This window comes from Pezoporus flaviventris, unplaced genomic scaffold (genome assembly GCF_033815535.1).
Source record: "Pezoporus flaviventris isolate CSIRO_AGI_PZ_B2104156 unplaced genomic scaffold, CSIRO_AGI_Pfla_v1 ptg000097l, whole genome shotgun sequence".
NCBI lineage: Eukaryota > Metazoa > Chordata > Aves > Psittaciformes > Psittacidae > Pezoporus > Pezoporus flaviventris.
Window position 1 is genome coordinate 1346909 of NW_026892645.1, and position 23913 is coordinate 1370821.

The 23913-nt window shown below is 58.7% G+C and overlaps 1 protein-coding gene across 2 annotated transcripts in view; it reads left to right on the forward strand.

Annotated features, from left to right (window-relative positions):
• The first annotated feature begins 3968 nt into the window (after positions 1 to 3968).
• The window catches only part of NOTCH1 (notch receptor 1), a 41610-nt gene continuing 21665 nt past the window's right edge, over positions 3969 to 23913 (forward strand). For both annotated transcript variants that reach the window (XM_061476820.1, XM_061476821.1), the window contains exons 1-4: positions 3969 to 4196; positions 5773 to 5854; positions 22336 to 22598; positions 22947 to 23285. In XM_061476820.1, the coding sequence (XP_061332804.1) occupies positions 4139 to 4196; positions 5773 to 5854; positions 22336 to 22598; positions 22947 to 23285 (742 nt within the window). In that variant the 5' untranslated portion in view covers positions 3969 to 4138. The remainder of the gene's footprint in view (positions 4197 to 5772; positions 5855 to 22335; positions 22599 to 22946; positions 23286 to 23913) is intronic.

Below are 23913 nucleotides of genomic sequence, written 5' to 3' on the forward strand. Positions count from 1 at the left end.
TGCCGTGCCAGGGGGATGGCACGATCACTGTGCTTTATCCTATCTCTATTTGCAATCCTCCCCTCAACTAAATAAATAAATGGGGATTTAGACCATTCCTGCAAATCCAGCCTCATTCTCCAGCGCCCCAGGGAATCGCAGCTTAATCCCATTATGGGGCAGCTTTGGCTGGGATAGTTTTACACCGCCGGCTCCATGGCCGGCTGTTTATCTGCTCAGACTTTCCCGGGTGCTCTACCCACTTTGACTCAGGCTTCATTACTGAAATTGTCCTTTTTCGGAGAGCAGGAGCGAGGGCGGGGGTGCCGGTACCCCTGCGAGGGGGGATAACACCAAGGCAGGCACGGGGGGGGGGCGGGAGGGATGCGGCCCGGTGCCTGCTTCATCCCTCCTGTGTTTATCACATCGAATGTAGAAGAGCAAAGCACCGATGGCGATGATAAGGAGATGAAAGTGTCAAGCAGGAACGGGCGCAGCAGCGACTGAAGCGATTGGGAGCAGCCTTGCTTGTACTTAACAGGCATTTGCCATTAAGAAGAAAAACGCCTGTTTTTATTTAAATAGCCTGGGGCAAATTTCTCCCTAAACCAACTTTCCCACGCCAGCCCCGTGCTCCAGCGCTGCGTTTTGGCAAATTCTGTCCGGAGCTGTCAAGGCAAAATATCCGTCAGAATTTATACCCGAGGAGCGCTGCTCTCACGGAGGGGTTTTTTCCAGCCCCTGGAGACATGAAAATCCTTTACAGATGTGCATTACCTGTTCCTGGTTGCGCCCGGCTCCGCTTTAACGGACGCCGTTTTCTTAGCTCGCAGGAACAAAAAAAAATATTCCCAGAGTTTCGCTCATTTAATTGTAACTTATTAAAACTTTGAACCGTGTGTGGAGGGTTCGGGTTTGGCCATCGCTGATCGCGTGGACGGGTGCCAGGGGTTCTATTAAAGCCTTTTATGAACGCTGCTTTTAAAAGTACCTAAAATCCCATCACTTTTAACCCCTGAAGACCGCTCAAGAAAAGGTTTCCCTGGGTTTATGTCGTGTTCACCCCTTCTTGCACAAAGATTTATGTTGGACGCTGACTTTTGCCTTCCTCCCTTTGCTTTCTGTTCCTGGTAGGAGTCTCCGGAGGAGGCGTTTGGGATTGAGGAGGTTCCCTGTGAGGGCCTTGCACCAGATCTTCTGTACCAGGGGAAGGACGGCACCATCCCACAGCAGCGCCTGGATGGAGGGGTCATCCTTGCACCGAGATGCTCGTGCCCCCCATGTCTCCACTGCATAGAATCAGCCTGGAAGGGACCTTGAAGCTCACCCAGCTCCAACCCCTGCCATGGGCAGGGACACCTCCCACTAGAGCAGGCTGCTCAAGGCATCACCACCCCTCCATCCCCAGGTGACATGGGCACAGCAGGGACCCCAACAGCCGTTTATACCCGGGAATAGCCCCGATGGCCCTGTGGGGCTGGGGGCTCTCCGCAGGAGCTGAACACAGGGAGCTTTCTGCATGTGGGGAACAAGCCCGGGCAAAGCCACAGCCCTGTTTCCAGGCAGGTAGAGCCGAGGTGCTTCCTGCTTCCTGGGATGGAGAATGGGAGCAGGAGTGTCCATCTCCAGGGAAGTTTGAGTGCGGGGGACCTGAGGCTGAAGGTGCTGGCACAGGGTTGTGGTGGCACAAGGATGAGCTGGCCCAGGGATGCTGCTCAGCCAGGGGGGAGACAGAGGCCACATCCCTCTGCCTGGCTGCTGCCATCCCTTGTGATGCCGGGAGGATAAAACAGGGAGCACCCGCTTCCCTGCCAAGGGTAGCAAACGACAGTGAAGAGCCATTACAGCCTCATGCCCTTCGGCATTTGCTATTTGCTCTCGAAACCCATTGACAGCCTGGCCTTGCCCCTGCTCTGTCCTGACAGAGTGAGCCGAGATGCCTCTCCCTGGGATGCTTTAAGGTTTCAGAGGGGTTTGAGCTCCCGTTGGCGCTCGAGCCCCGAGCACCCCAAGCACCCTCAGAGCCCCACTCCCCATCCCAGGTCAGGGCACTGGTTTGGAGCCCAACTGAATGCAGGAGGAGCAGGGAAGGGGGGAGCGCGGGAGCGAGGTCCCGCTGCAGGGCTCCCTGCTTTGATCTGAGCAGCAGACTCTGCCCTTGGGTTTGTTTAATTGTTTCACACTTGCTCTGGAAATCGTTTACAACAGGAAGCAGTGGGATAACACCAGGCCTGGCATGGGACATGGGATGGGATGAGCTGGGGGGCTGGCGGAGAGGTGCCCTGTGATGAGAGACACAGATGACAGCGGTTTCACCTCCTTCCCATTAACCCATTGCCGACCCTCGCTCCTCTTCCTCTTTCCCAAGCTTTCAGCCAAAGCCTGGCAGCCAGCCCCACACATTCCCATATTTAAGAGCTGTAAAGAACCATCTGATGGCTTCCAACAGCTACAGCTCGAGGGGCTCAGGGGCAAACCCAGGTACCCAACGGGATTTAGGTACCCCCAACCCCAGGGCCCTCGGTACCCCCAATTCTCTGTGCTCTGGGCATTTACACCCCACACACACACCGTGTCCTGGCTGAGCAGGGTTGGCCCCTACAAGCCCATAGGAAGCATCAGTCAGTAACACCCTGACACGGGCTGTTTCTGGTGGTGGGTACAGCCGCTGAGCACCCCGGTGGCACCCACAAACACAACTTTAAGCGCTTCAGCCCATCCATGGGCTCGGGGCCTGCAGGATTTCGGGTGGGACATCCCCATGCTCCCACCTCAGCGGCTCCGGAGCAGCTTGGTGTGCTGGGATTGAGCATGGCGCAGGCTGGAGGGGGCTCTGGGGCTGCACGCACAGGCAGCCCATGCACACCTCGGGTTGTGGGGCTGCCTCCTGGGTTTGGCTTCCCGACCTTCCTCCTTTATTTGTTTATGTGGATGCGGCGCACGGGGCTGGGCCTGCGAGTTCACTGCTTCACAGCACACAACAAACAGCACCCGACCCCAGCTCCGGGCGCGCTGCCTGCGCTTGCGGAGGGCAGGTAGGAAGTGGCTTGGTGTTACCTGTGTGCACCCAGTGTGGAGGGAAAATCCCACCCTGTGCCCTCAAACACACCCTGCACCCAGCTCCATGTGATCCCGGGGGATGCTCAGCCCAAGCCTTGGGCCCCCCCAGTGCAAACAGCTGCTACAACCACCCCATGCCCGTGTCTCCCCATGGCTCCCATGCCCAGGGCTCTGTATGGACATGCTGCAGGTCAGGGTCCTCCTGTGGTCCCTGGGCAGGTGCTGCAGCCCGTGGGGGTCGTGCAGGGGCTTGACAGGGGCTGCACTGAAGGACCCATGCAGGGGCTGTACTGAGGTTCATTAAGGGGGTTCCGCCTGGGCTGTACTGGGGCTGCAATGGGAATGAGGAAAACTGCACTGGGATTATGCAGGTGTACAGGGGGGGCTGCACCAAGGCTGGGGTGAGGGCTTGAACTGGAGGGGTCCGGGCTTGCACTGGGATGTCTGGGGGCTGCACTGGGACCATGTGGGGACTGCCTGGAGGTGTCCGAGGCTGCACTGGGGCTCTGTGCTGGCTGCATGGGAGGGCTGTGTTGGATGGGGAAGGGGGGCCGCATTGTGGGGCTCCATGCGGGGCTGCACTGTGGGTGTCCGGGGCTGCCCGGGCTGGCTGCATCGAGGTGAGGCTGCACCGGGGCTGAGGGGTGTAAATGCACTGCGGGTGTCCGGTGGCTGCATGGGGCAGGGGGACTCTGCACCGGGGGTGTCCGGCGGGTGCAGGGGGGAAGCGGCTGCACTGGGGCTGCCCGCGGGGGCTACGCGGACCCCGCAACCCCACTCCCGCCCCACGCAGGGTCCCTCCGTGGCGGGAAGGGGGCTCCCAGCGGCGGCCCCTCGGGCCGGGTAGGGAGGAGCGTCCCGTCCCGTCCCATCCCGCCCCATCCCGCGCCGTCCCGCCCCCCCCCCGCCCTCCCGCCCGGCCCGGCCCGGCCCGCCGGGGCTGAGCAGCCGCGGGAGGCGCCGGCGCTCGGAGTCGCTGCGCTCGGCGCTGGGCGCGGTGTGTCTGGGGCTCCCTGCGGGGCAGCGCGTACCGGTACCGGCTCGGCTCGGCCGAGGCCCCGCGGATCTATGCGGCTGTGAGCGGCGGGAGCAGAGCGGGATGGAGCGGCTCCTGGCGCCCGGGCTCCTGGTGCTCCTGCTGCCCGCCCTGACGCGAGGTGAGGGCCGCCGCGACGGGCCCCGCACCGGCCCCACCGGCGCCCGGCAGGAAGTTTGCCGAGCGCGGGGCCGGGCGCGGCGTGTGCCCCGGTGCCGGTGTGCGCCCCGGTCCCGGCCGAGCACCGCGGGGCGGAGGCGTTCGGGGGTGGTGGTGGGGGGGATCCGGGGCTCGGGGTCCCCGTGGGAACCGGGGCTCTGTGCCGGGGGATGCCTGGGAACCGCGCTCAGCTCCTGCGGTGGGAACCGGAGCTCGGCGCCGCCGGGGGAGCCGAGGCCGGAACCCCGGGGCGGGGGGGGGGGGAGCGGGGCTCATCACCGCGGGGGGGGTCGGGGCTCGGTGCCCCGCTGGAGGTGGCGCTCGGGGCTCGGTCCTGGGGGGTCCTGGGGGCCCTGCGCTCGCCGCCGTCGCGGGGCCGGTCGGAGCGGGGCGCGGAGGGAGCCGGGGCAGGCAGCGCTGGGGATGGGCTCGGGGCGCGGAGGGGCGCGCAGGGCGGCCGCGCTCCTGCCGCTTGTTCCGCGAGAGCTTTCGGCCGTTTTGCGCATTTCTCTCGGTTTCCTGTTTCTTGAAAGCCCGACGGGGCTCCCCCAGGGCCCGGCGCTTCGCCCGCAAAGTGCTGAGCGACCATGGGGGGCGACCGGCCGGGGCCGGGGGAAAGAGCCCTAAAAGCGGCCGGAGGTGCGGGGCGGAGCGGGGAGCACCCCCCCTTCCCCCGGGGGGCCGGGGCTCTGCGTACCCCAGCCATGACCCGGGGCTGAGCGAGCAGCTTCCTCCGGAGCGGGAGGGTCCTGGGAGGGTTTTGGGACGGGAAAGCAATGGGGCTCCGGCTCCTTTGCTCCGCACCGGGGCAGCGCGGACTGAGAACCGAGCCCGGCGCCTCGGAGGCAAAGTTGTGTGGGGCCGGAGAGGTCCCCAGCTCCCTGCGCCATCCCCATGGGACTTGCTGGGGGACAGAGCCCGGAGCGCAGGGGGGTGTCCCGGCTGCGGGGGGCTCAGCAGCCGCCTGTGCAGGGGAGAAGCTGTGTTCTGGTGGTGGCAGCACGAAGCTGCAGTCTCTCACTTTGAAACCGCTCGGGCTGCACACGCGTGTGGCAGAACCGGTTACCGTGAAGAGCGAGCGGGACGGAGAAGGGGAAGAGCGAGCCAGGGTGCAAATCGGAAGCGATTCTGGTGCTTTGAGCGAGTTGCTGTGGTAACTGAGCAGAATTTGGCTCTGAGGGCCAGACAATGAAACCTTTACTCACAGCAAGTTACGACGGGCGACTCATTTCGTTACCGACTTCTCGGTAACCAATGGGCCCTCGGGCGGGCGGTTTGTCCCAAATGGCATTTGTCACTCAAGGGCCTGATCTGGGGTTTCTCTCTGTCAGCCCTCAGAGGCTCCCCTCGAGCCCACCCCGAGCTTATTTTTAGGTAGAGGCTCTCAGCGCCCGGCCCCTGCCTGACTCCATCACCCTGCAGGTGCTGCAGCCCCCGGCTCGCTGGGGGCCAGGAGGAGCCTGTCCCCGTTCCAAGTGACCCCCCTGCCTCTGCCACCGGGCCCTGCGCTGTGGGTAACGCTCTCCTCCTCTCTGCAGGTTTACGGTGCACGCAGCCTGCTGAATCCTGCCTCAACGGGGGCAAGTGTGAAACTTTCCTCAACGGGACGGAGGTGTGCCAGTAAGTATGGAGGAGCCAGAGGATTTTCATCTTCCCCCGACCAAAGTATTGACATGCATGTTGACTTTGCTTTGAAGGCTCTGGATTTAATAGGGCAAGATGCGTTTTCTTTCCTTGAGTGGCAAGAATAACCTGCTTGTGTAGGAGTCGCCGCGAGTTTGGCAGGATCGGGCTTTGTTCCTCGCTGGGTGGAAAAACATGGGCAAAGGGCCATGTTTTGCTGGTGTTAACCTATGCAGACTGCCCTGCTGATGGAGCAGGAGGTAGGGCCAGCCCATGGCACTCGTTGGACCGTGGGGCAGGGAGGGAGGCTGTCTGTCTGTCTTCCAGCTGCTCCCTCCTGTCCCTGAAGCGTTGCCTTTCAGTCCTTGCACCCTGGCTGTTTGGGGTGCAGTGGCTAGTACATCTCCAATAAACACTCAGGAGAGGTTTCATGGTGTGGCTCTGGCTGGTGGAGCTGCCCTATTGCTGTCTGTGGGGCATCACCTGGGGGAGCAGGGCCACCCCCTCCTGCATCCCACTGGCACCGGTGCCAAGCTGGGTCCATCCCGGCATTCCTGGCGGGACCTGGCACCCGGGCCAGAGTTTTCTCCGAGCTGATTGTGGAGAAACGGATGTGTGAAGCGTTGGGACTCTTTGAAGGACCAACCGACCCACCGCAGCGATGGCCGATTCACTCCCGGCTCCCAGGGAACAATAACCGAGAGAAGTGAATAAGGCTCCAGCTCCCTTTTAAAAACTATTCCATAAAAGAAATGTGAATGGGCAAGGCTCAGTTTTCCGGCCAGATTTCCCCTCTGCCTGTTGAACGCAGCCTGAGCTGCGAGCAGGCGGGGAGATGTTCCCACCCACCCCAGATTCCCAAAGAGGAAGTCCTCGGCGGAGGAACCTGAAGGCATTTCCAATCCCAACCTGTTGAATGGCGCTTCCCCTTGACAATGTGTGCTGCTTTCTTGCAAACCCGCCTGGGTGCCGTTACTCTGCCCAGCAGCCGGGCACCTCCCGCCCCCTTCTCCAAGCGGAGCCCCCCAACCCTTTGGTGCAAATAAATCAGCAAATCAATCAGGCACATGAGCAATTTAATGGACAAAGGCTGGGTCCCTTTGTGAGCCACTAATGAATGCACGCCACTTTTTTTTTGCACAGAAGCCCTTACCAACGCTTGACGCTCTAAATCTTGTTTTCTTTCATTCAAAGAGCGACAGCTGGGATTCGGTCGAAATTCGGCAGCTATTGTTAAGGGAGGCAGATTAATGCTGTGTGACTAATCATGTATGGCTTCCCAGAATGCCCAACCCTCCACCCCCTCCCCAACCTTACACCCCTCCTTCTCCTTGTGGTCATTCTTCCCTTTTTTTCCTTAAGTCTCTGCAACTCCTGATTTACATTTCATGTGCAGATGGTGATGGAATCTAATTAGACCTGATGTGTGCGAGCTCTATTTGGAGGAGAAGCCTCCGAAGTAGGCTTGGGGTGGGGTTTGTAAGAGGAAAAGTTAACTTTGAAGAACTCCTTTAGCTGTGAATAACCCCCTGCCCTCGGCTGCGGATGCTGGGATGGCTTCACGAGCGCGTGTGAGTTATTCCTGCAGGAGACCAAGGTGTGCTCTCAGTGTGTTGAAGCACTTGTCCCGTGCCGGGTACACTTTGTGGGCGATGGGGGCAGATGTTAGAGGTGCAGCTTCCCAAGGTGTCTGATCGCAGCTTTCAAAATCCTGGGGTTTCACTTGTTTGAATATCTCTTTACGAGGAGTTTTGCTTCCAAGCTTCTCAAACAAAGCAGAGCCAAGAGCACAGATACCAGACGCAGGAAAGCTTGGCACTGCCCTTTGGCGCCTGCGGGAAACGCACCATTTTGGCTGCTGGCCACATCTCTGCTCGGGCTGGCACTTAACAAAGTTTGGCCATAAAGCCCCATTGTGCTGCCCCCACAAATCCAATTAGAAAGTGGAGTGAAATAGAGAGCGTACGAGGGAGACGCTGCTCCAGCGGACAAGCGGCTGCTTGGTTGGGTTACGTGAAGACAACTCTGATAACTCCCAACCCCGGTTATCAGCCCTGGTACGGAAAGGGAATCACCAGTGCGAGACGGGCAGCTTTCTCTGCCTTCATTATTTTACAGTGGTTTGTGAGGCTCTGGCTGCCTTATCTTGCTTGTCCCTTTGCCAGGCAGTCTGGGGCTTGCAGGGCTGGAATTGAGTGGAGAGGACCGAGCAGTTATGGGCTGGGGGGGTCATTAAGCTGCCTCTGGAGCCGCTTTCCATGTTGGCAGGGGTAGCTGGGTCTTTCAGTGCTGGCACTTCCAGCACAGACCCATGAGATGTTTCTGTCCCACTCACACCATTGCAAGGTCCGCTCTGCAGCTGGTGGCTGCTGCAGTGTCTGACGTGTGGTCCCATGGCACTGGGGAGCTGTGGCTTTCCAGAAAAGGCACTTGCCTCAGTCAAAGGCATTTTCCCAGGCAAAATGACAAGGTTTTCCCAAAAGGTCGTTTTGACTTCTAGCAATAGCTCCTAATTAAGCTGTTGGCTAAGCCTCGTTTTGACTGGCATCCCTGGAAATGAGCGGGGCTGATTTTAGATTGCTGTGCCATGTGACTTTTATTCCCAGGACCTCCCTTGCTCCGCTAGTTAAAAGCAGATGGCATGAAAGAGGGCTGGGTTTCAAACCCCGCTCCACCAGCCCTTCACCATTAAAGTCAGAGGAGCTGTGCCTGGTTGTCACAGTCCTTCCCAGAGAAGCAAAGGAGACAGCAAAGGGAAAGAACAAGTTAAATTAATCCCTGGGCTTACACTGAAAAGGGGGAAGAGTCGGTTTGCTAAAGTACTTCCTCTGTTTATGAATCAGCACCGTGTTGTAGTTCAGCCGGGGCAATGGCTCCTGAGCTGGTGCCCGTTGCCATCACCAGCTTCCATGGGCAGAGGGCCAGAAACATTGGAAGAAACATTGAGAGGGGGATTGTTGTGGGAAGAGATGATTATTTTAGCTCCAAACTCTTTCAGGAGCCGAGGAGGAAGACAGAGGAGCGATGTGAGCCCTGCAGCTCCCTGTGCCCTTCACGTTATTCAACTGCTCAGTCATTGTTATCTCATTGTAAAGGGCGGAAGTTTCCTTCTGGTTTGGTTTTTCTCATGTGCTTTAACCCAACGTTATTGCCATGAAATAATAACAAAGAAAAAATGCAGTCTGGGTGCTGGGGAGGAAGAGGGTGGAGTGTGGGACAATCAACCAGAGGAAGCCCTTCAAGAAGCAGAGCGGTGATTCAGCCATGTTGAGAACTCTCGGTGGCTCGTTCGAGTCTGATCTCATTCTCGGAAAGAACAAGGTGGAAATGGGTAAGAGGGGAATTACAAACACAAAAGCGTCACCTGCTGCAGATTCCAGTGGAAGGGAAGTGGAGCTGAGGAGCCCAGCTGGTGAGGTCACTGCTGCAGCAGCGGGAGCTCGGGGCTCCAGAGGACTCTGTTCACATCCCTCCTCTGCAAGGTGTCGTGGTGGTTATCAGTTGTCTCCCATTAACTTGCCTTGGGAGTCTGTTGGTTGGGATGAGGTTTTGTGTTGGTTTCTTTCATGGCTTGGATGCTTGGTTGTACTGCTTTCGGGCAGGAGCCAGTGTGGGTCACGTTCAAGAGGAGATACCTCCGTAGGTAGATGAGCAGGAGAGATGGGGTGATGCCTGCTGAGATGAACGTGCTCAGGGGCTCCCCAGGATGAGATGTTCACAGTGGCCATTGTCACCTGGGATCAGGGGCTGTGTCCTGGTTCTTGCAGCTCTTAGATGTGCGATGCAGTGCATGGGGCTCTGCTCCATGGACAGCTTCTGGAGGTTGTGTGCTCTATGATATGGGGTATGTTTTATTCCACTAAAATCTCTTGCATCTCAACCACCTGGCTCCTTGTCTTCCTACCTGCTGGAAGCCATGAGATATCCATTTGTTCCCAGGCTGTTCCAGTTTATTGTATGTAACATGAGGGAGACACGTATAAGTCACTGCAAGATCAAGCTGTTCACCAATTAAGGGCTTGGATAACATAATCAGGAGGCAGTTAGCAAGTTTTAAAATAACATTGTTTTGAAATTAACCTGCTCTTTCCAGGCCTGGAGGTGGTGACCCTCGTTTTGCTCCTGTTGGGAGGTGTCCGGCACGGTAACGGTGTGGTGTGTGTACATGAGTGGAATGTGGAATTTATAGAGCATCGCTGTGTTTAACGAGGGAGTAGCCTCGGGGTGCACTTGCTGAGAGCCGGTGAGCTCTGGATCTGGATGGGGACTTCTCCATGGTTAACGTGTCGCCGAACTCCAGGTGGAGGTTTGAGACCGTGTATTGGGGCTGTGGAGTGGAAGAGCCTTTGGGATACAACTTGAAGCGCTCTGGGAAGGCAGACCTGCAGTGGGGTCTTGGTTGAGTGCTGCTTCTATATCCAAGGGGCCAAAAAGGTGTTCAGGGTCCTCCTGCTCCACGTGGGGCTGGGGGTTGTGGCTTGGTGTCCAGCCATCCCTGAGGACTGCCTGGCTTCTGCTGCCTGAGGTGGAGCTGGGGTGCTTGGGCTGCTCCTTGCTTTGGAGCCCAGGGCTAGAAGGGCCATCAGGATGGGGAGGTGATGGTCTGGGGTGATTCCAGATGCTTTCTCAATGGCGTTTTCACCTCATCCCTTGGCACACAACAGATGATGCTGCAGCCACCCAGCCCAGCAGCTGTGTTGAAATCCCACAAATCCCTGACGCTGCCTTGCTGCGTGGTGCCCTCATGAGCCCGCATTTGCTGTGGGGAGGAGGTATCCCAGCTTTCCCAGACCATCTGTCCCGGGCTCCATCCGGTGGTGCTGGGCTCCTTGGGGTTGGCCTTGGGAGGTGTCAGCAGCAGGAGGTTGATGGTACCACCAACGCAAGGACTGCTGACCATGGGTGTTGTGTTGGTGCTCGCACTTTGGTCTGCGGTAAAGCTGCAGCTCCTCACATTGAGCAAAGATCCAGAATAAGCACGAAACACTGCTCTGGTGTTGAGGAGGATGCTGCAGTTTTGCTTCTTGGGTGCCTGAACATGGAGCCATCCAGGAGCAGGAGCAGACACATGTGAGGGTCAGGGCCCTGCTTTGGCCCCACTGGTGTTGGCAGGGTCTGGTCAGGGTTGCAAAGCTGGGGCTCTAAAGGGCTGAGGAAGCCCCAGTTGGATTTAACAGCACAACTCTCTCTGCACATCTATTGCATGCGATGCTGGGAGGTCTTTGCAGCTCTCTGCTACGTCTTAGTGACCCCAGACCATAGGAGCCCCCATGTGTCTGCTTGGAGAGCCCCAGGACAGTGTGAAGTGCCCAGCTGGGGACACCCCAGTCCTTACTTTGACATCTGAGTGTTGCTGGTGGAGCTGCTCCGTGCTGCTTCCAGCTGGCAGAGGTGTGATGGTGCCTGGTCAGACTCACACACTTGTCTGGACTCTTTCCTCAGTGTGTGGCAGTGCCAGGACCTGGTGCAGTGTCTCTGTCTGTAGCTCTAGGGTGTCTGGTCAGGTCTCTCCTCTCACCTGCCCCCCCCTCCCCGTGTCAGCAAGTACCCCATGGGCAGTGGTCCTGGGGGTTCCCAGATGTGTCAAGCCAGGACCTCTTAGTGCCTCAGTTTCCCTCCATTTGCTGTTGCTTATCTGAACATTAAAAGCTGTTTAGGTGCGAGATGAAGCAGCAGGAGCTGTCAGGAGCATCCTGGCTCCTGGAGGTGAATAATTGTGCCCCATCCCTGGCAGTGCTCAAGGCCAGGTTGGACAGGGCTTGAAGCAAGCTGCTCTAGTGGAAGATGTCCCTTCCCATGGCAGGGGTTGGAGCTGGATGAGCTTTAAGGTCCCTTTCAACCCAAACCAGTCTGGGGTTCTATAATTAGGTGATAGAGGTGCCTGTTGGCAATGCAGTGCTTTGTGTGAGAGGTGCAGGATCAGGACTAAAGGCTATGTGAGGAGTTGAGGATGGGGAGTAGACATTTGGTTGAGCCATATGGGCAGCTCTGCCTCAGAATAAGAACATACTGTTGGAATGGACCTAAAATGACCATCCAGCCCAATTGATGGGGCAGCATCCCACCCGCTGCTTCACACCGGGAGCACAATGCCACTGGGATGAGAGCAGTGGGCACTTCCCTCCCACAGTGGTAGTTAATGTCTACCTCAGGCTTTCACCCCTCACGCCCTCCCCTTCCCCCACGGCAGCCCGGAGTTAATATTGGAAAAGCCAGTTAAACAGTTAATGTTTAGGGCCTGGTTATGAGGCTCTTGCCCATTTCCAGCAAGGGAGCGGAGCTGCATTTTAATGGGAAACTTTCACGCTCAGTCAAGTTGCAAAAATTTATTTGTGCAGAAGTCATTTTCTTTTAACAAGTTTTCATCCTAATTCCTTCCCCAAAATCTGAATTTAATGGTATTTATATGGGAAATGGATTTATTAAGTTTTAATGACGCTATAGCGCTGCCCCTATTTAATAGAAGGGGCACCCCGCAGGCAAGCAGCCTGGTGGTGGTGGGCTCTGGGAGCCTGTGTCTTTGGGCTTGGTCTAAAGTCAGTGCAGCAGAGAGCAGCAGTGCCAGGCTGTGCTGGGACCTCCAGGGCTGTGCAGGATCAGTCTCAGGCTGTTACAAGAGCTGGGGCCGCGGGGCTGAGCCATGCGTGCTGCTCGTTCCTCCTCATCCTCCTCTGTGGCTCCTGGCATGGTGTTTCCACCTCAACTGTCCCCAAGAGGAGCAATGAAAGGGGCCTTTGGCTGTGTACCTGTGTTGAGAGAGCAAGCATCAGCAGGGCAATGGAGACCCCAAGGACCACAGTGCCCTTGAGGGGGTTGTGTTTGTGAGTGAGCAGTGATTTATTTTCAGAAGGATGAAAATCATCCTGTCGATGAGCAGCCATGGAGGAGAGCGTGTCCCACCCCACCGGTGCATCCTTGTGCACGGGGATAGGGAAAAGGCCCTCCCAAAGACACTGTGGGTTAACCCATTGGACAGCTCTTTTGGGGCTGGTGGAGGAATGTGGCTGTTGAGAGCGGGGCATGAACTGAGAGTGGGGCATGGACCAGCAGGGGGACATGGACCAAGAGTGGGGCATGGACCGGGAGTGAGGCATGGACCAAGAGCGGGGCATGGACCAGCAGTGGGATATGGACCGAGAGTGGGACGTGGACCAGCAGTGGGACATGGACCAGCAGTGGGACGTGGGCCAGCAGTGGGACGTGGACCAGCAGTGGGACGTGGACCAGCAGTGGGACGTGGACCAGCAGTGGGACGTGGACCAGCAGTGGGACGTGCGCTGCCACCGGCTCCCTCTGCTCATTGGCTTCTGGGCGGGCTGGGAGAGTGACCCTGCGGGGAGCAGCCCGGGATGGGGGGGGCTCTCCGCAGCCCCTATTAACATGTTAGACACAGACCCACAAGTCAAAAGGCAGGGCGACAGACGGCCCTTTCACAGGGCCTGCTGCTCCCCACAAAAGGGGGGTTTCCAGGGGAGGGGGCAGGAATGCGGGCTGCGGCCGGAGGGCAGAGCCGCCACCATTGTCCCTGCTCCCTCGGCGAGGCGTCATGTTGACACAGGGATTGCTGCCGGCAAAAGGTGTCGGAGGCAGAGCCTTCCCTCCCTCCTTCCCTCCCCGTTTCCTTGGTTAAAGTCTGCAGCAACAGAAATCCCGGGATACAGATCCCGGGGCAGCTATCGTCTGCTCAGAGGTGCTGCACGTCCCTCGGGCCATAGTTTCCAATGGGTGAGGGGTCTGTTGTTAATCACCGGCTTTGGGAGCTTTGCTTCGCTTGTAAAGAGAAACCAGCAGCTTCATGGCTGGGGGAGATGGACCCGTTGCTGTTTGGCCATTGCTGTCTTTGCTTCACCATCTCATCCCGGTTTGAATTGCTCTGGCTTTTGGTAGGGTTTGTGCCGCAGGGGCACGCGTGTGCTCTGCAGGACCCCCCTCTCCTCCTGTTTATAAATATCAGAGCTAAATATAGCTTGTTTAAACTCTTGGTGCCTGTGCAGATCCTAATCTCGGGTTTTATGTTCAGGATTAGAAGAGTGGGATGCTGGGGTCACGCGTGGCCCGGGTGGGAGTTTTCCATATTTGGCTCTCAGGCAGCGCGGTGTTTGGCCAAAACTTGGTTTCAGAGTGAAAGGGAAAAGAATACGAGAGCTCATCATCACTTAGCGCGATGGTGGCCCCGGCACCGGTGTGTGCCAGAGCTCCCAGAGGGAATTCACCCTGCGCTGGCATCCAGAGCTGGTGAAAGCAGGCGTTTACCCTGAGAGGGATGGGGAAGGGAGGGTGGCATCGGCAGTGCTGGGCTGCAGGTGGCCTCGGGAGCTGGAAATTCCTCATCTCCCCCAGATTCCAACCTTTCCTTCTGCTGGCTTAAAGAATAGAACAGTTTTCGAGGGAGAATGATGACAAACGGGAACTCGAGCAGAGAGAGATTGCTCCCGAATGCCAGCGCTGCTGCACAGCACCATGGAGGGCAAGAGCCAGGTCACTTCATAGTGTCCCATGGGCATCCTCCCATGTGGATGTGGGCACTTGCCTTAGGACCAGCCCTGGAACACTCAGCCCTGCCTGTGAGTGCATGGTGAGGGGTGGCCATGGTTGTGTTCCCTGGGGATCCTCCGCTGGAAGCACGTCCTTCATGGTCCCCCCATGAATGGGCTCCTCCAAGAGAAGGAGCGGGGATCGGGATGAGTGGGGAGAGCAGAGCTCGGTGCAGGGACGCTGCACCCACAGACAATGGGGATTTGCACCAGCAGAGGATATAAAAAACATCAGCGGGGGAAAAGCTGTGTCATAGCTGCCATTGTTGAGGGTGGGAATGAGACGAGTTTTGTCTTGGTCTCTTCCTTCAGCATCTTTCATGTTTATTGTGAATGAAGCTCCATTGAAAGGCAGCTCCTTCCCAGGTAGCCGGTTACCAGGCGGTGAGCAGCCTGGCCACTGCTTAGCAATGGGGTTATATTGTTTTTCATTACAATGGGAACTTTGATTCCCAAAGTGTCCTGACTAATGTCTGCTTAAGAAACAAAGCCATTATTTTTTCCCTCTCCCCATCCCAGTGGTAGGAGGAACAGGGCTCTAGCATGTTTTCTCCCCGCTCCCATCCATGAGTATATCCAGCTTTGGGAATTCCTTTAGTTTCTCTCAAGATGAAAGCCTGGATCTTAAAAATCTCAATTAGATGGCTTGGGCTAGGTCAAAAATGAAATGGAACAAAAAAAAATAACCCCAACACATCAAAGGCTTTGGGTTGCAGTTTGCTTTTTTTAATTAAACAAGACTGGGGATCTGCTCTTGCTTTATTAACCTGGTGTCACTGGAAGTAACCTGCTGGGTGAAACTCCGGCTCTGTTCCCAGGATGGTGTCCCAGCGTGTTTAATAACGCAGGGCCTGGATGGGGCTCCATGAAAACCACCGCTTGGTGCTGGGGTTTGGTGCCGGGAGCTCTGTTGTGGCTCTGGAGGTGTCTGTGGGGCTGCGCCGGCGCCGGCAGAGCGCGGTGGCACCGGTGGGAACCTTGGGGTGCATGGTCCAGCTGGGGTGCCCTGCATGGGCAAGGGGAGCGTGGTGAAGCCTTTGGGTTCTTGATGGATGCATGTGCCATAAACCACAGCGTGGAGCTGCAGATGAGGGGTGGTGAGTGCGGCCGTGCCAGGATGGGGCTCAAGCAGCCCCAGGCTGCAGGGCAGGGGGACATCCATGGCCCCATGTGCCCCAGGGAGGGCAGGGCAGTGTTCAAAGGGCTCCTTGTCTCCCTGCATCCATCTTCCTTCTATGGGCTCCGTGGGTGCTGTGCTACCCTGAGCAGGGTGGTGATGACAGGGCAGGAGGTGGGACCAGGGCACAGGGTGCTGAGCTCTGCTTTCCCAGCAGGATGGTTTTCCAGGCCTGTCTGCCTTTCCCTGGCCCCAGAGCCTGCTTCGGCACTCTGTGGGGTGTTTCCAAGGTGGGCTGATGCTGCTGGGAATCCATCTCATAGGCAGTTACATGCACCTGTGGGTCCCAGTGATGCTCATTGGAAGGTGGTGGAATAAGAGCAAATGGAGTAAGAGGGAGTGGGAAGATGGAGTAAGAAGCAGATCTCTTAATGACATGGAGACATCCCAAGCACCAGCCTGTTCTCTGTCAGGATTGGAGCCGGAGCAGATCAGGGTTCCCTGGGCTGGCACTGAGCAAACATGTCTTAACGGGATGGGTGTAGCTTCAGGAGCAAGCTGCGGTGTTGCTCCCAGGCTGGGCCAAGCGGGAAGCCACTGGCACAACTGGAAAGGTGGCTCTTGTGCGTGGCTGCCTGATGGGAAGCAGGTTTAACGCTCCGGGTGTGCAGGTGCTGGCAGGGGGCGTGCAAGCCGGTGGTTGTGGTTCCGTTTGTGAGCCATGGGATGACGGTTACCCCGCGGTGTGGGGACGATGGGGCAGGGTCGTGTCACTGCTCTGTGGCTGGGAGCACCGTGCACTGTGGTCTGGTGTGCACCGAGGGACGCTCTCCCCATGGTTATTTGTCCTTTCCTCAGCTGTTGCCAGCAAAGAGGTGAAATCCGAGTGTCCTGCTCACGTTTGGACACTTGCTTGGCTCCATGGGGTCACACTGTGTGTTTGGTGGTACATAGGACTCTGTGAGTGTGATGGTGCCTTGGTGGGACCCCCTGCACCACACAAGGTCATGGTCATGGTTTCTGAACCACCTCTGCGCTGGGCTGGCTCTGCAGGGACTCTGTGGCACAGGGAGGGTGGCTCCTCTGGGATGCTGCTGTGGGTACCACAGAGCAGAGAGCGGCATCGCCCACAGCCCAGCCTTGGGGATGGGTGTCAGGGTGGTGGCATGGGAGACCCTGCACCCAGGGCTGGGCTCGCTGCTGCCCCAGAGGCAGCGGGGACTCTCCTGGCCCCATTACTCTCAAGTAACCCCAAAACCAGGCTTGTGTAGATGCTTGAGCCTCTCCTCCTTGGCTTTCCCACGGTGCTCATACCTTGGGGAAAACAACTGCAGCCGTTTATGCTTCCAGCAGATGAGGGTGAGGAAGAGGTTATGTGATAGCAGCGCAGATAAGAGGCAGCCTGAACATGGGGCCAGCGGCCGGGATGGAGCTCCCCACCAGCTCCTGTCCCCTCCTGCAGTGTGGGGCTGCACCCTTGGACCTGCCCCGCTATGGGAGGGTGATGGTGATAGGGATGGGGGGCAGCCCCTTGTGTCTAGTGGCCGTGCTCCAGATTACACCTGGTTTCCATTTAGCTTGTTGGCTTATTTTGTGTGGTGGGTTTTGCCTCCAGCCCCTGGGAGGATGCCCTGGTTAGGAGGGCGATGGGTGCTGTCAGTGTGGTTGTTCTCAGCTGTGGGGTGATGGACACTGAGTCCCCCGCATCCACAGCATCCCCCCTGCACCCGGAACCCCTGAAACCCCCTCGGCCCCTGGGCTGTGCCTGTGCAGGGCCGGCACATCCCCTATTGGAACAAAGCCCTGGTGCTGCCATGCGGAGCCGTGCGGGCGGGCTGGGCTGCGGGAATGCCGCGGTGTCATCTGCGCCGGCCATGGCAGATGGAGCTTAGCACGGGGAGGAAAACATTAGTGTGGGGTCAGAGGTCGCAGGAACATCTGCCTCGGGATGCTTTCAGTGCCCGCATTGCTGCGGAGGGACGCAACCTGTTGCTGGTGGCTTGGAGGAAAAGCCTCGTGCGCTGCGAGCGGGAGGGAGCGAACAAAGGGCTGCGATCCACGGAGCACCCGGAGCGGGGCTGGGACAGGCACCCCAACCCTGCTGGTGCTGCCAGCCCGGGCAGGCAGGTGTGTGATGCAGCGCTGGGGCAGCAGAGCGTGCTCACACTGATACCGGTGCAGCTCATTCGTGCTTTTGGTTCTCTGATCTCGGCTTTTCTGGAGCCTTGCTGTGAAAGGACTGCAGCGTTGGGCTCCTGGTAACCCACTGAGGATGTGCAGCAGACACAACAAATGCACGTGCCCACGCTGAGCAGATCCAGATTTGGCCTGGGCTTGGCGCTGGGAGTGGGGTGGGAATTTGGGGCCGCTGTTCCCGTTCCCAGGCCACCTCCCGGGACTCGCTGTCTGACCTTGGACAAGGCCTTCTCCGTCACCCTTCACATCACCCGTGAGTCGTGACGGAGATTTATGGGTCGGGAGCGCGGTGCATGAGTAATTGTGCCTCCCCCCTCTCGGCAGTTTGTGCGCCGGGCTCGGGGCTGGCGTGGAGGGGGAAGATGCATCCAGCCTGGTGCTGTGGGAATGCAGCCCCCAGCCTCCGTCTGACCCCGGGGACAAAAAGCCACCAGGATGGATGGCAGCCCCGTATACACTCCTGCAAGGAGCACATGCAGCATCCCCATCCGCAGGGATGGCAACCAACTGCTGCATCGCCGTCCCCTGTCCTGCCTGGTGCTTCAGTGACAGCTCCGTGTCTTGGTTTGGTCATGTAGAAAATACCCTAGAAGCTAAGAGTTGTGAGATTGCCCATCCTCACGTGCTCCTTGTGCTGGCGCGATACAAGGGAGCATCGTGCATTGGAGCAGGGTTTGGCCATCCGCAGGGGCTGGATGCCATCACCATCTAAAGTGTTGAGGTGGGTCGTGGCTGGAACGTTTGATGCTCCTCATCAGGTTAATGACTCTGGAAGCGTTTCTCAGCTGCATGCTCGGGGGGCAGACACTGGTATTTTTAGCCATTCCTGGTTGGGTTGGGAATGGGCCGTGTGTTACACATGGAGGCTCCTCAGCACCCCGGGGAGCTCAGCTGCCTTTCACCGCCTCAAAGCTGGTTTCTAATGGCCCTTCAGAGCTGTTTTGATGCTGGAGCACCCGCCCTGTCCTCTGCCAGCACATATAGCTATAATTAAATCTTAGCTTTAATGTCTCTTATGCTGATTTCCATAAAGCGCTTGGGGTTTGCTTTGGGTAGCCCTCGCTTGGGAAATGCCAAAGGAAAAACCGCAGGGTGATGTTCACCTGCCCGAGCCCACGGGGACGTCGCATCCTCCACGTCTGCTCGCCGGGAGCCCTGCCGCCGCCCTCCGGTGTGTTCTGTGCTGAACATAAAGCTCAGCTTCAGGAGAGGTTTTCAGCCCCTGCAGGAGTAGGTGGACACATGATGAGGCTGCAGCACGGCTGGGAGCTGAAGCTGGCTCTGTCGGATCCAGCCTTTCCAGACCTGGCAGAGCTGAAAATAACCACGTCTTGGGCTAGCCTTATTCTTCACCTGGGTTTTGATCTCTTCATTTGCATGCAAGACTTGTCTGCAGGCTCTCTCTGCAGCCAGGGCTCTAAAGGCGTTGCAGTCATTGGGTTTTTAAATGCAGCTGCAGAGTCTCTGGCTGTGAGTGAGCTCCAGGACCTGTGTAGGGAAACCCATCCCATGGCTTCGATCCACAGCCATCCCCTTCCCTACCTCGCCTCGGACTTGCTGTTGCAGATGTGGGCAGAAATGGTGTTGTTTGTGAGCAAAAGGATCTATAGATGGTGCAGGAGCGGTGTTGAAGCCCCTGGGTGTGAGGCTGCCCATGGGCATATCTCGCTTGCTGCCATACATGAGCAGAGGAGTGTTCAGTGTCCTTGTTCCATGCTCTTGCTGAGCAGCAGTAGCACTATCGTGACAGTGGTGTCCCCCCCATCAGAGACCTTTTGCTCTGAAACCTTGCAAAGAAACTGAGATGACTTAGAAATGGTGGCAGGAGTTTGAGAGGGCTCCCGAGCTGGTGCAGTGGGTACATGGGAGCTGTCCCTGTCCCTGTTGTGGTTGTGATATGGGAATTGCCAGGCGTTCACAGCGGGTCCATGTTGCACAGCCTCTTGCTGCATGATGCAGACTCCCTTGTGGGGTATAGCAGTGACGGTTGGATGCCTGTGCTGTAACTGCTGTTTTCCTGAAGAGCTGCTTCTCCAGCACTTCTCAGTGGCTGGAAATACCCCTCGTGGGGAGGAGGAACACGAGGCAGAAGCGTGTCCCAGTCCCGCCTGCCCACGTGTGCCCATCGCTCAGCTCAGCCACTTCTGGCCAGGGCAGACCCATGCAAGCCCTCCCCAGCACCCTCCTCCCCTCCTGAGCTGATTGTGTCCATAAACCGGTTCTTAAATCAAACAAACATCAAACCCGTTTAAAACCCCTTCAAACTCCAGGGAATTTAAGGGTTTTCCCAAGGCAAAATTCTGGAACCCCCCCGGAGCACGGGGCAGCCCCCAGCCCCAAAGCCCTGTGCCTCCAGGCAACGGCTCCCTGCTCCCAGAGGAGTCTCTCCAGTCACTCATTAACCTCCTGGCTAATAATCGTGCCTGGGCTCTGCTCCCCTTCCCATCCATGAGCTCAAACCACCCCTTGCCTGCACTGAAACTGGAAACGGCCCCAAAGCTAATCTGGTGGGAGGGCTCTCAGCTCCGCGCCCCTCGTCCTGGCCCCATTTAAGCCCCACGGCGCAGGAGCCCTGATCCCAGTGCTCTCCCGGTGCCGCCGGGATGCAGAGCACAGCCCACGGCAGCACCAAAGCAGGGCGCTCTTTGTCCAGCACCAATCCTTCTCCTCCCGTTCCTTCTCCTTTTCCGCCTCTTCCTCCCATTGGAGAGCCCCGTGATGCCCCCGGTGCGGGAGCCCCGCGGATTGCTTTAAGCATCGAAGCGTGTGCGGTGCGGGCGGTTCGTGCCCAGCCCCGCACAATGCCCCCTCTGAGCCGTGGCTCCGGCGCTGCCGGGGCCGTGGTGCAGCCACCCAGAAGCGCCGTCGCCCCACGGCCGCGGCGCCCCGGGCTCGGAGCCGCCGGCGAGCCGGGCATGGGCCGCAGGCGCCGGCAGCTGCTCGGCCTCATTAGGATGCACACCTGCTCCCCGCCGCCCTTTGTGTGCCGAGCAGATGCCCTGATTTATTATTATCCACATTTTCTTTTCCATTTGGCCGGGATAATGCCGTCTCATTAACTCAAAATGTCTCCGAATCCGGACAAATTCTCACACAATCCCCAACAATGAAATCAGAATTGGGTTAAAAGAAAAAAAAAAAAAAAAGCCAGGAGGGGCAGAGGAGAGGGGGAGCGGGGCTGAAACGTGGCCCTGCAGCCGGCGAGGCGCGGCATAGCGCGGCGGCGCCGGGCTGGGGCCGGCTGAGGGGGCATTTGCTGCTTGCGCTTCGCGGGAGGAGCCCCATGGTGTTGGTTTGGGGGTGCAGGTGGAGGGCTTCACTCTGCAGCGTTCCCCAGGGCCGTCCCTGCTGCCATGGAGCACTGGGGGCCTTGCACGAGGCGCAGGGACACGAGGTCCCATCAGCTTGGGTGGTGATGGGTGTGAGCACTGAGGACAGTGAGAGCTGTGGTCCCCCAGTGTGCCCTCATCTTCCCTATCCATCACCTCCAGTGGTTGCTGCTTTACCCCAAGTTTGTGGAAATGGATGTGATCACCCCCGGATCTGTTTCTGCTCTAGGGGCCTCTATTGCATCCCAGCATGAGCTGCGCATGGCATGCCTTGCTCTGCTGCAGTGCCATTGCCATTGTGGTGTGGGGCAGCAGCGTGCCAGCATCGTTTCGCTCCTCCCCTGCCCAGCACAGCCCAGCCAGGACAGCGCATCCCCTTAGGAAGTGGTGTAATGTGAGCGGTGCTGGTTGGGGACAAAACGTGTGGCATCTCGTGTTGCAGACGTGATACAGGAGATGCCGTGCGGGAGGGTTTGTGCTGGGGAGGTGCTGAAGGGCCCTGGGATCCTCTTTTGATGTCTGGTGCCCTCGGTGTCTCCGTGCACAGCTTTGCTCTGTCTGCCCTTTCCCGGGGGCAGCTCCCCCTCTGCCGCATCCTGGCCGGCAGGATTTGTCCCTGCAGCACATCCCCATCGCCTGCCCTGGTCGCTGCAGTCCCGTCACCCATGGTGACAGATGGCGGAGTCAGTGGCTGCGGCAAGGGGCCTTTTCTCAGAGCCCCCACACAGAGGGAATGCTGCAGCCGGGGCCACGCACCCCTCCTTGCACAGGGTTTGTCTTCGGGAAGGTCTTGCTGCAAGGAGCAAGGAACCCTCTGCTGCCAGCAGTGCTGAGCCCGGGGTTGGTGCTGGTTAAGGGATTTCTGTGGATAGAGGGGGGGTAAAGTTCACCCTGGTGCAGGCAGGGGAGCAGGGCTATCCCCGTGCTGCTTGGTGCATGGGTCTGTGGGGTCCCTGCGTTGGGTGCAGGTGTGGGGGTGCCCCTCCTGTCTCCACATGTGCCTTGGTTTCCTCCTCAGCGAGGTGTGGGGCAAACCCATTGCCCTGTGATGAGAGCAGGAGGGGAGGCTGCGGTTTTGCAGGTCCCTGCAGGCCCTGGGATGGGGTTCGCCTTTGTTCCCAGCACCTCTTTCATCTTCCTCAGCCCAGAGCAGCCGGGGCAGAGCCTTGCGCTTGCCAAACCCACCGTGCCGGGATGCGCTGCGGGGTGGGGGGAGCGTTCCCGGTGCCGGTCCCTGGGGGTGTCCGGGTGCCCGCAGCCCCTCGCACCGGTCCCACTGACCCTGTTGTGTCCCCTCTGTAGGTGCGGCGGTGCCTTCGTTGGCGAGCGGTGCCAACTGCCCAACCCCTGCCTGAGCTCCCCGTGCAAGAACGCCGGCACCTGCACCGCGGTGGTGCGCGGCAGCACCGTGGACTACGCGTGCGCCTGCCGGCTGGGCTTCACCGACGAGCTGTGCCTGACGCCGCGCGACAACGCCTGCCTCAGCAACCCCTGCCGCAACGGCGGCACCTGCGACCTGCTCACGCTCAGCGAGTACAAGTGCCGCTGCCCGCCGGGGTGGTCAGGTGAGGCGGTGGGGACGTGGGGGACCAGGCACGGGGACAGCCTGGGACAGGGGGTGCCTCCACGCATGGGGAGAGGCGCTGATTTTGGCACTGAGTGCAGGTTCTCTTAGTGATGGGGGAAAGGTGGGAGATGGTCCCAAACCCACGTGGGGCTTGGGAGGGGTCTCGAGGGCTGGGTTTGCTGCAAGCGCCCTGCATCATTGAGGGTCTCGTGGGATGCAATGGGGTTGGAATTAGTTGCATCCCATATGAACACAGTCCCGGAGCTGAGTCTGCTCCCCAGCGCAGATTGCTCCCACTAAGAGCCCGAGCTGTGGTTTGCATCCTCATCCTTCCTGCCCTCCCCAGGCAAAACCTGCCAGCAGGCCGACCCCTGCGCCTCCAACCCCTGCGCCAACGGGGGCCAGTGCGTCCCCTTCGAAGCCCACTACATCTGCCGGTGCACCACCGGCTTCCACGGCGCCAACTGCAAGCAGGACGTGAACGAATGCAACATCTCGCCCCCCATCTGCAAGAACGGCGGGAGCTGCACCAACGAGGTGGGCACGTACCAGTGCTCCTGCAAGCCGGCCTTCACCGGGCAGAACTGCGAGCACCTCTACGTGCCCTGCAACCCCTCGCCCTGCCAGAACGGGGGCACGTGCCGCCAGATCGGGGACACCACCTACGACTGCACGTGCCTGCCAGGTAGGGGCTGCCTCCGCGGGGGGAGCAGCGATAGGGAACCCCCTTCCAGCTCCTTTGCCCCTGCAAAACCAGCAGCGCCCAATCTTCCCCCTGGGTTATGGCTCTGGGAAGGGTAAAGCCAAAGGGATGTGGGCTCGCTGCGCCGCGTGCCTTTGGGAAGATGTTGGGCAGCAGTGCCTGAAGAGGAAAGGTCATCCGGGTGCTTTTTCGACTTGACTCACCAAAATAGCTCTTCCAAAACAAGTGCTTGAGCAGAAGCCCCTGTGCGGATGCTCATATTCCAGGATAAGAGTGCCTTTTTCCGCTTTAGCTTAATCCACTTCCAGAATGGAATAATTGGTCCGGAATAGCTGGTTTGGAAAGTTTCCGAGTGCAAATAGAGCCAGGGAAGGGAGACCCTCTCCGTGTTCGCTGCTGCTCCCTCCAGCAAACACCGGAGCAGCCCAGCTCAGTTACAGCCTCTCGAGTGAAGGGCTCTTGCAGGAGGGGGCCAGTGGGGGCCCAGCACCATGCACGGGAGCTCAGCACCCTGCGTGCCGGAGGAAAGGCAAGGGCTGTGAAAGGGCCCCATGACCCTGGAAAGCCCTTTCGTTTCTGCCCTGGGGCCAGCGGTCTGCAGTGTGCTCAG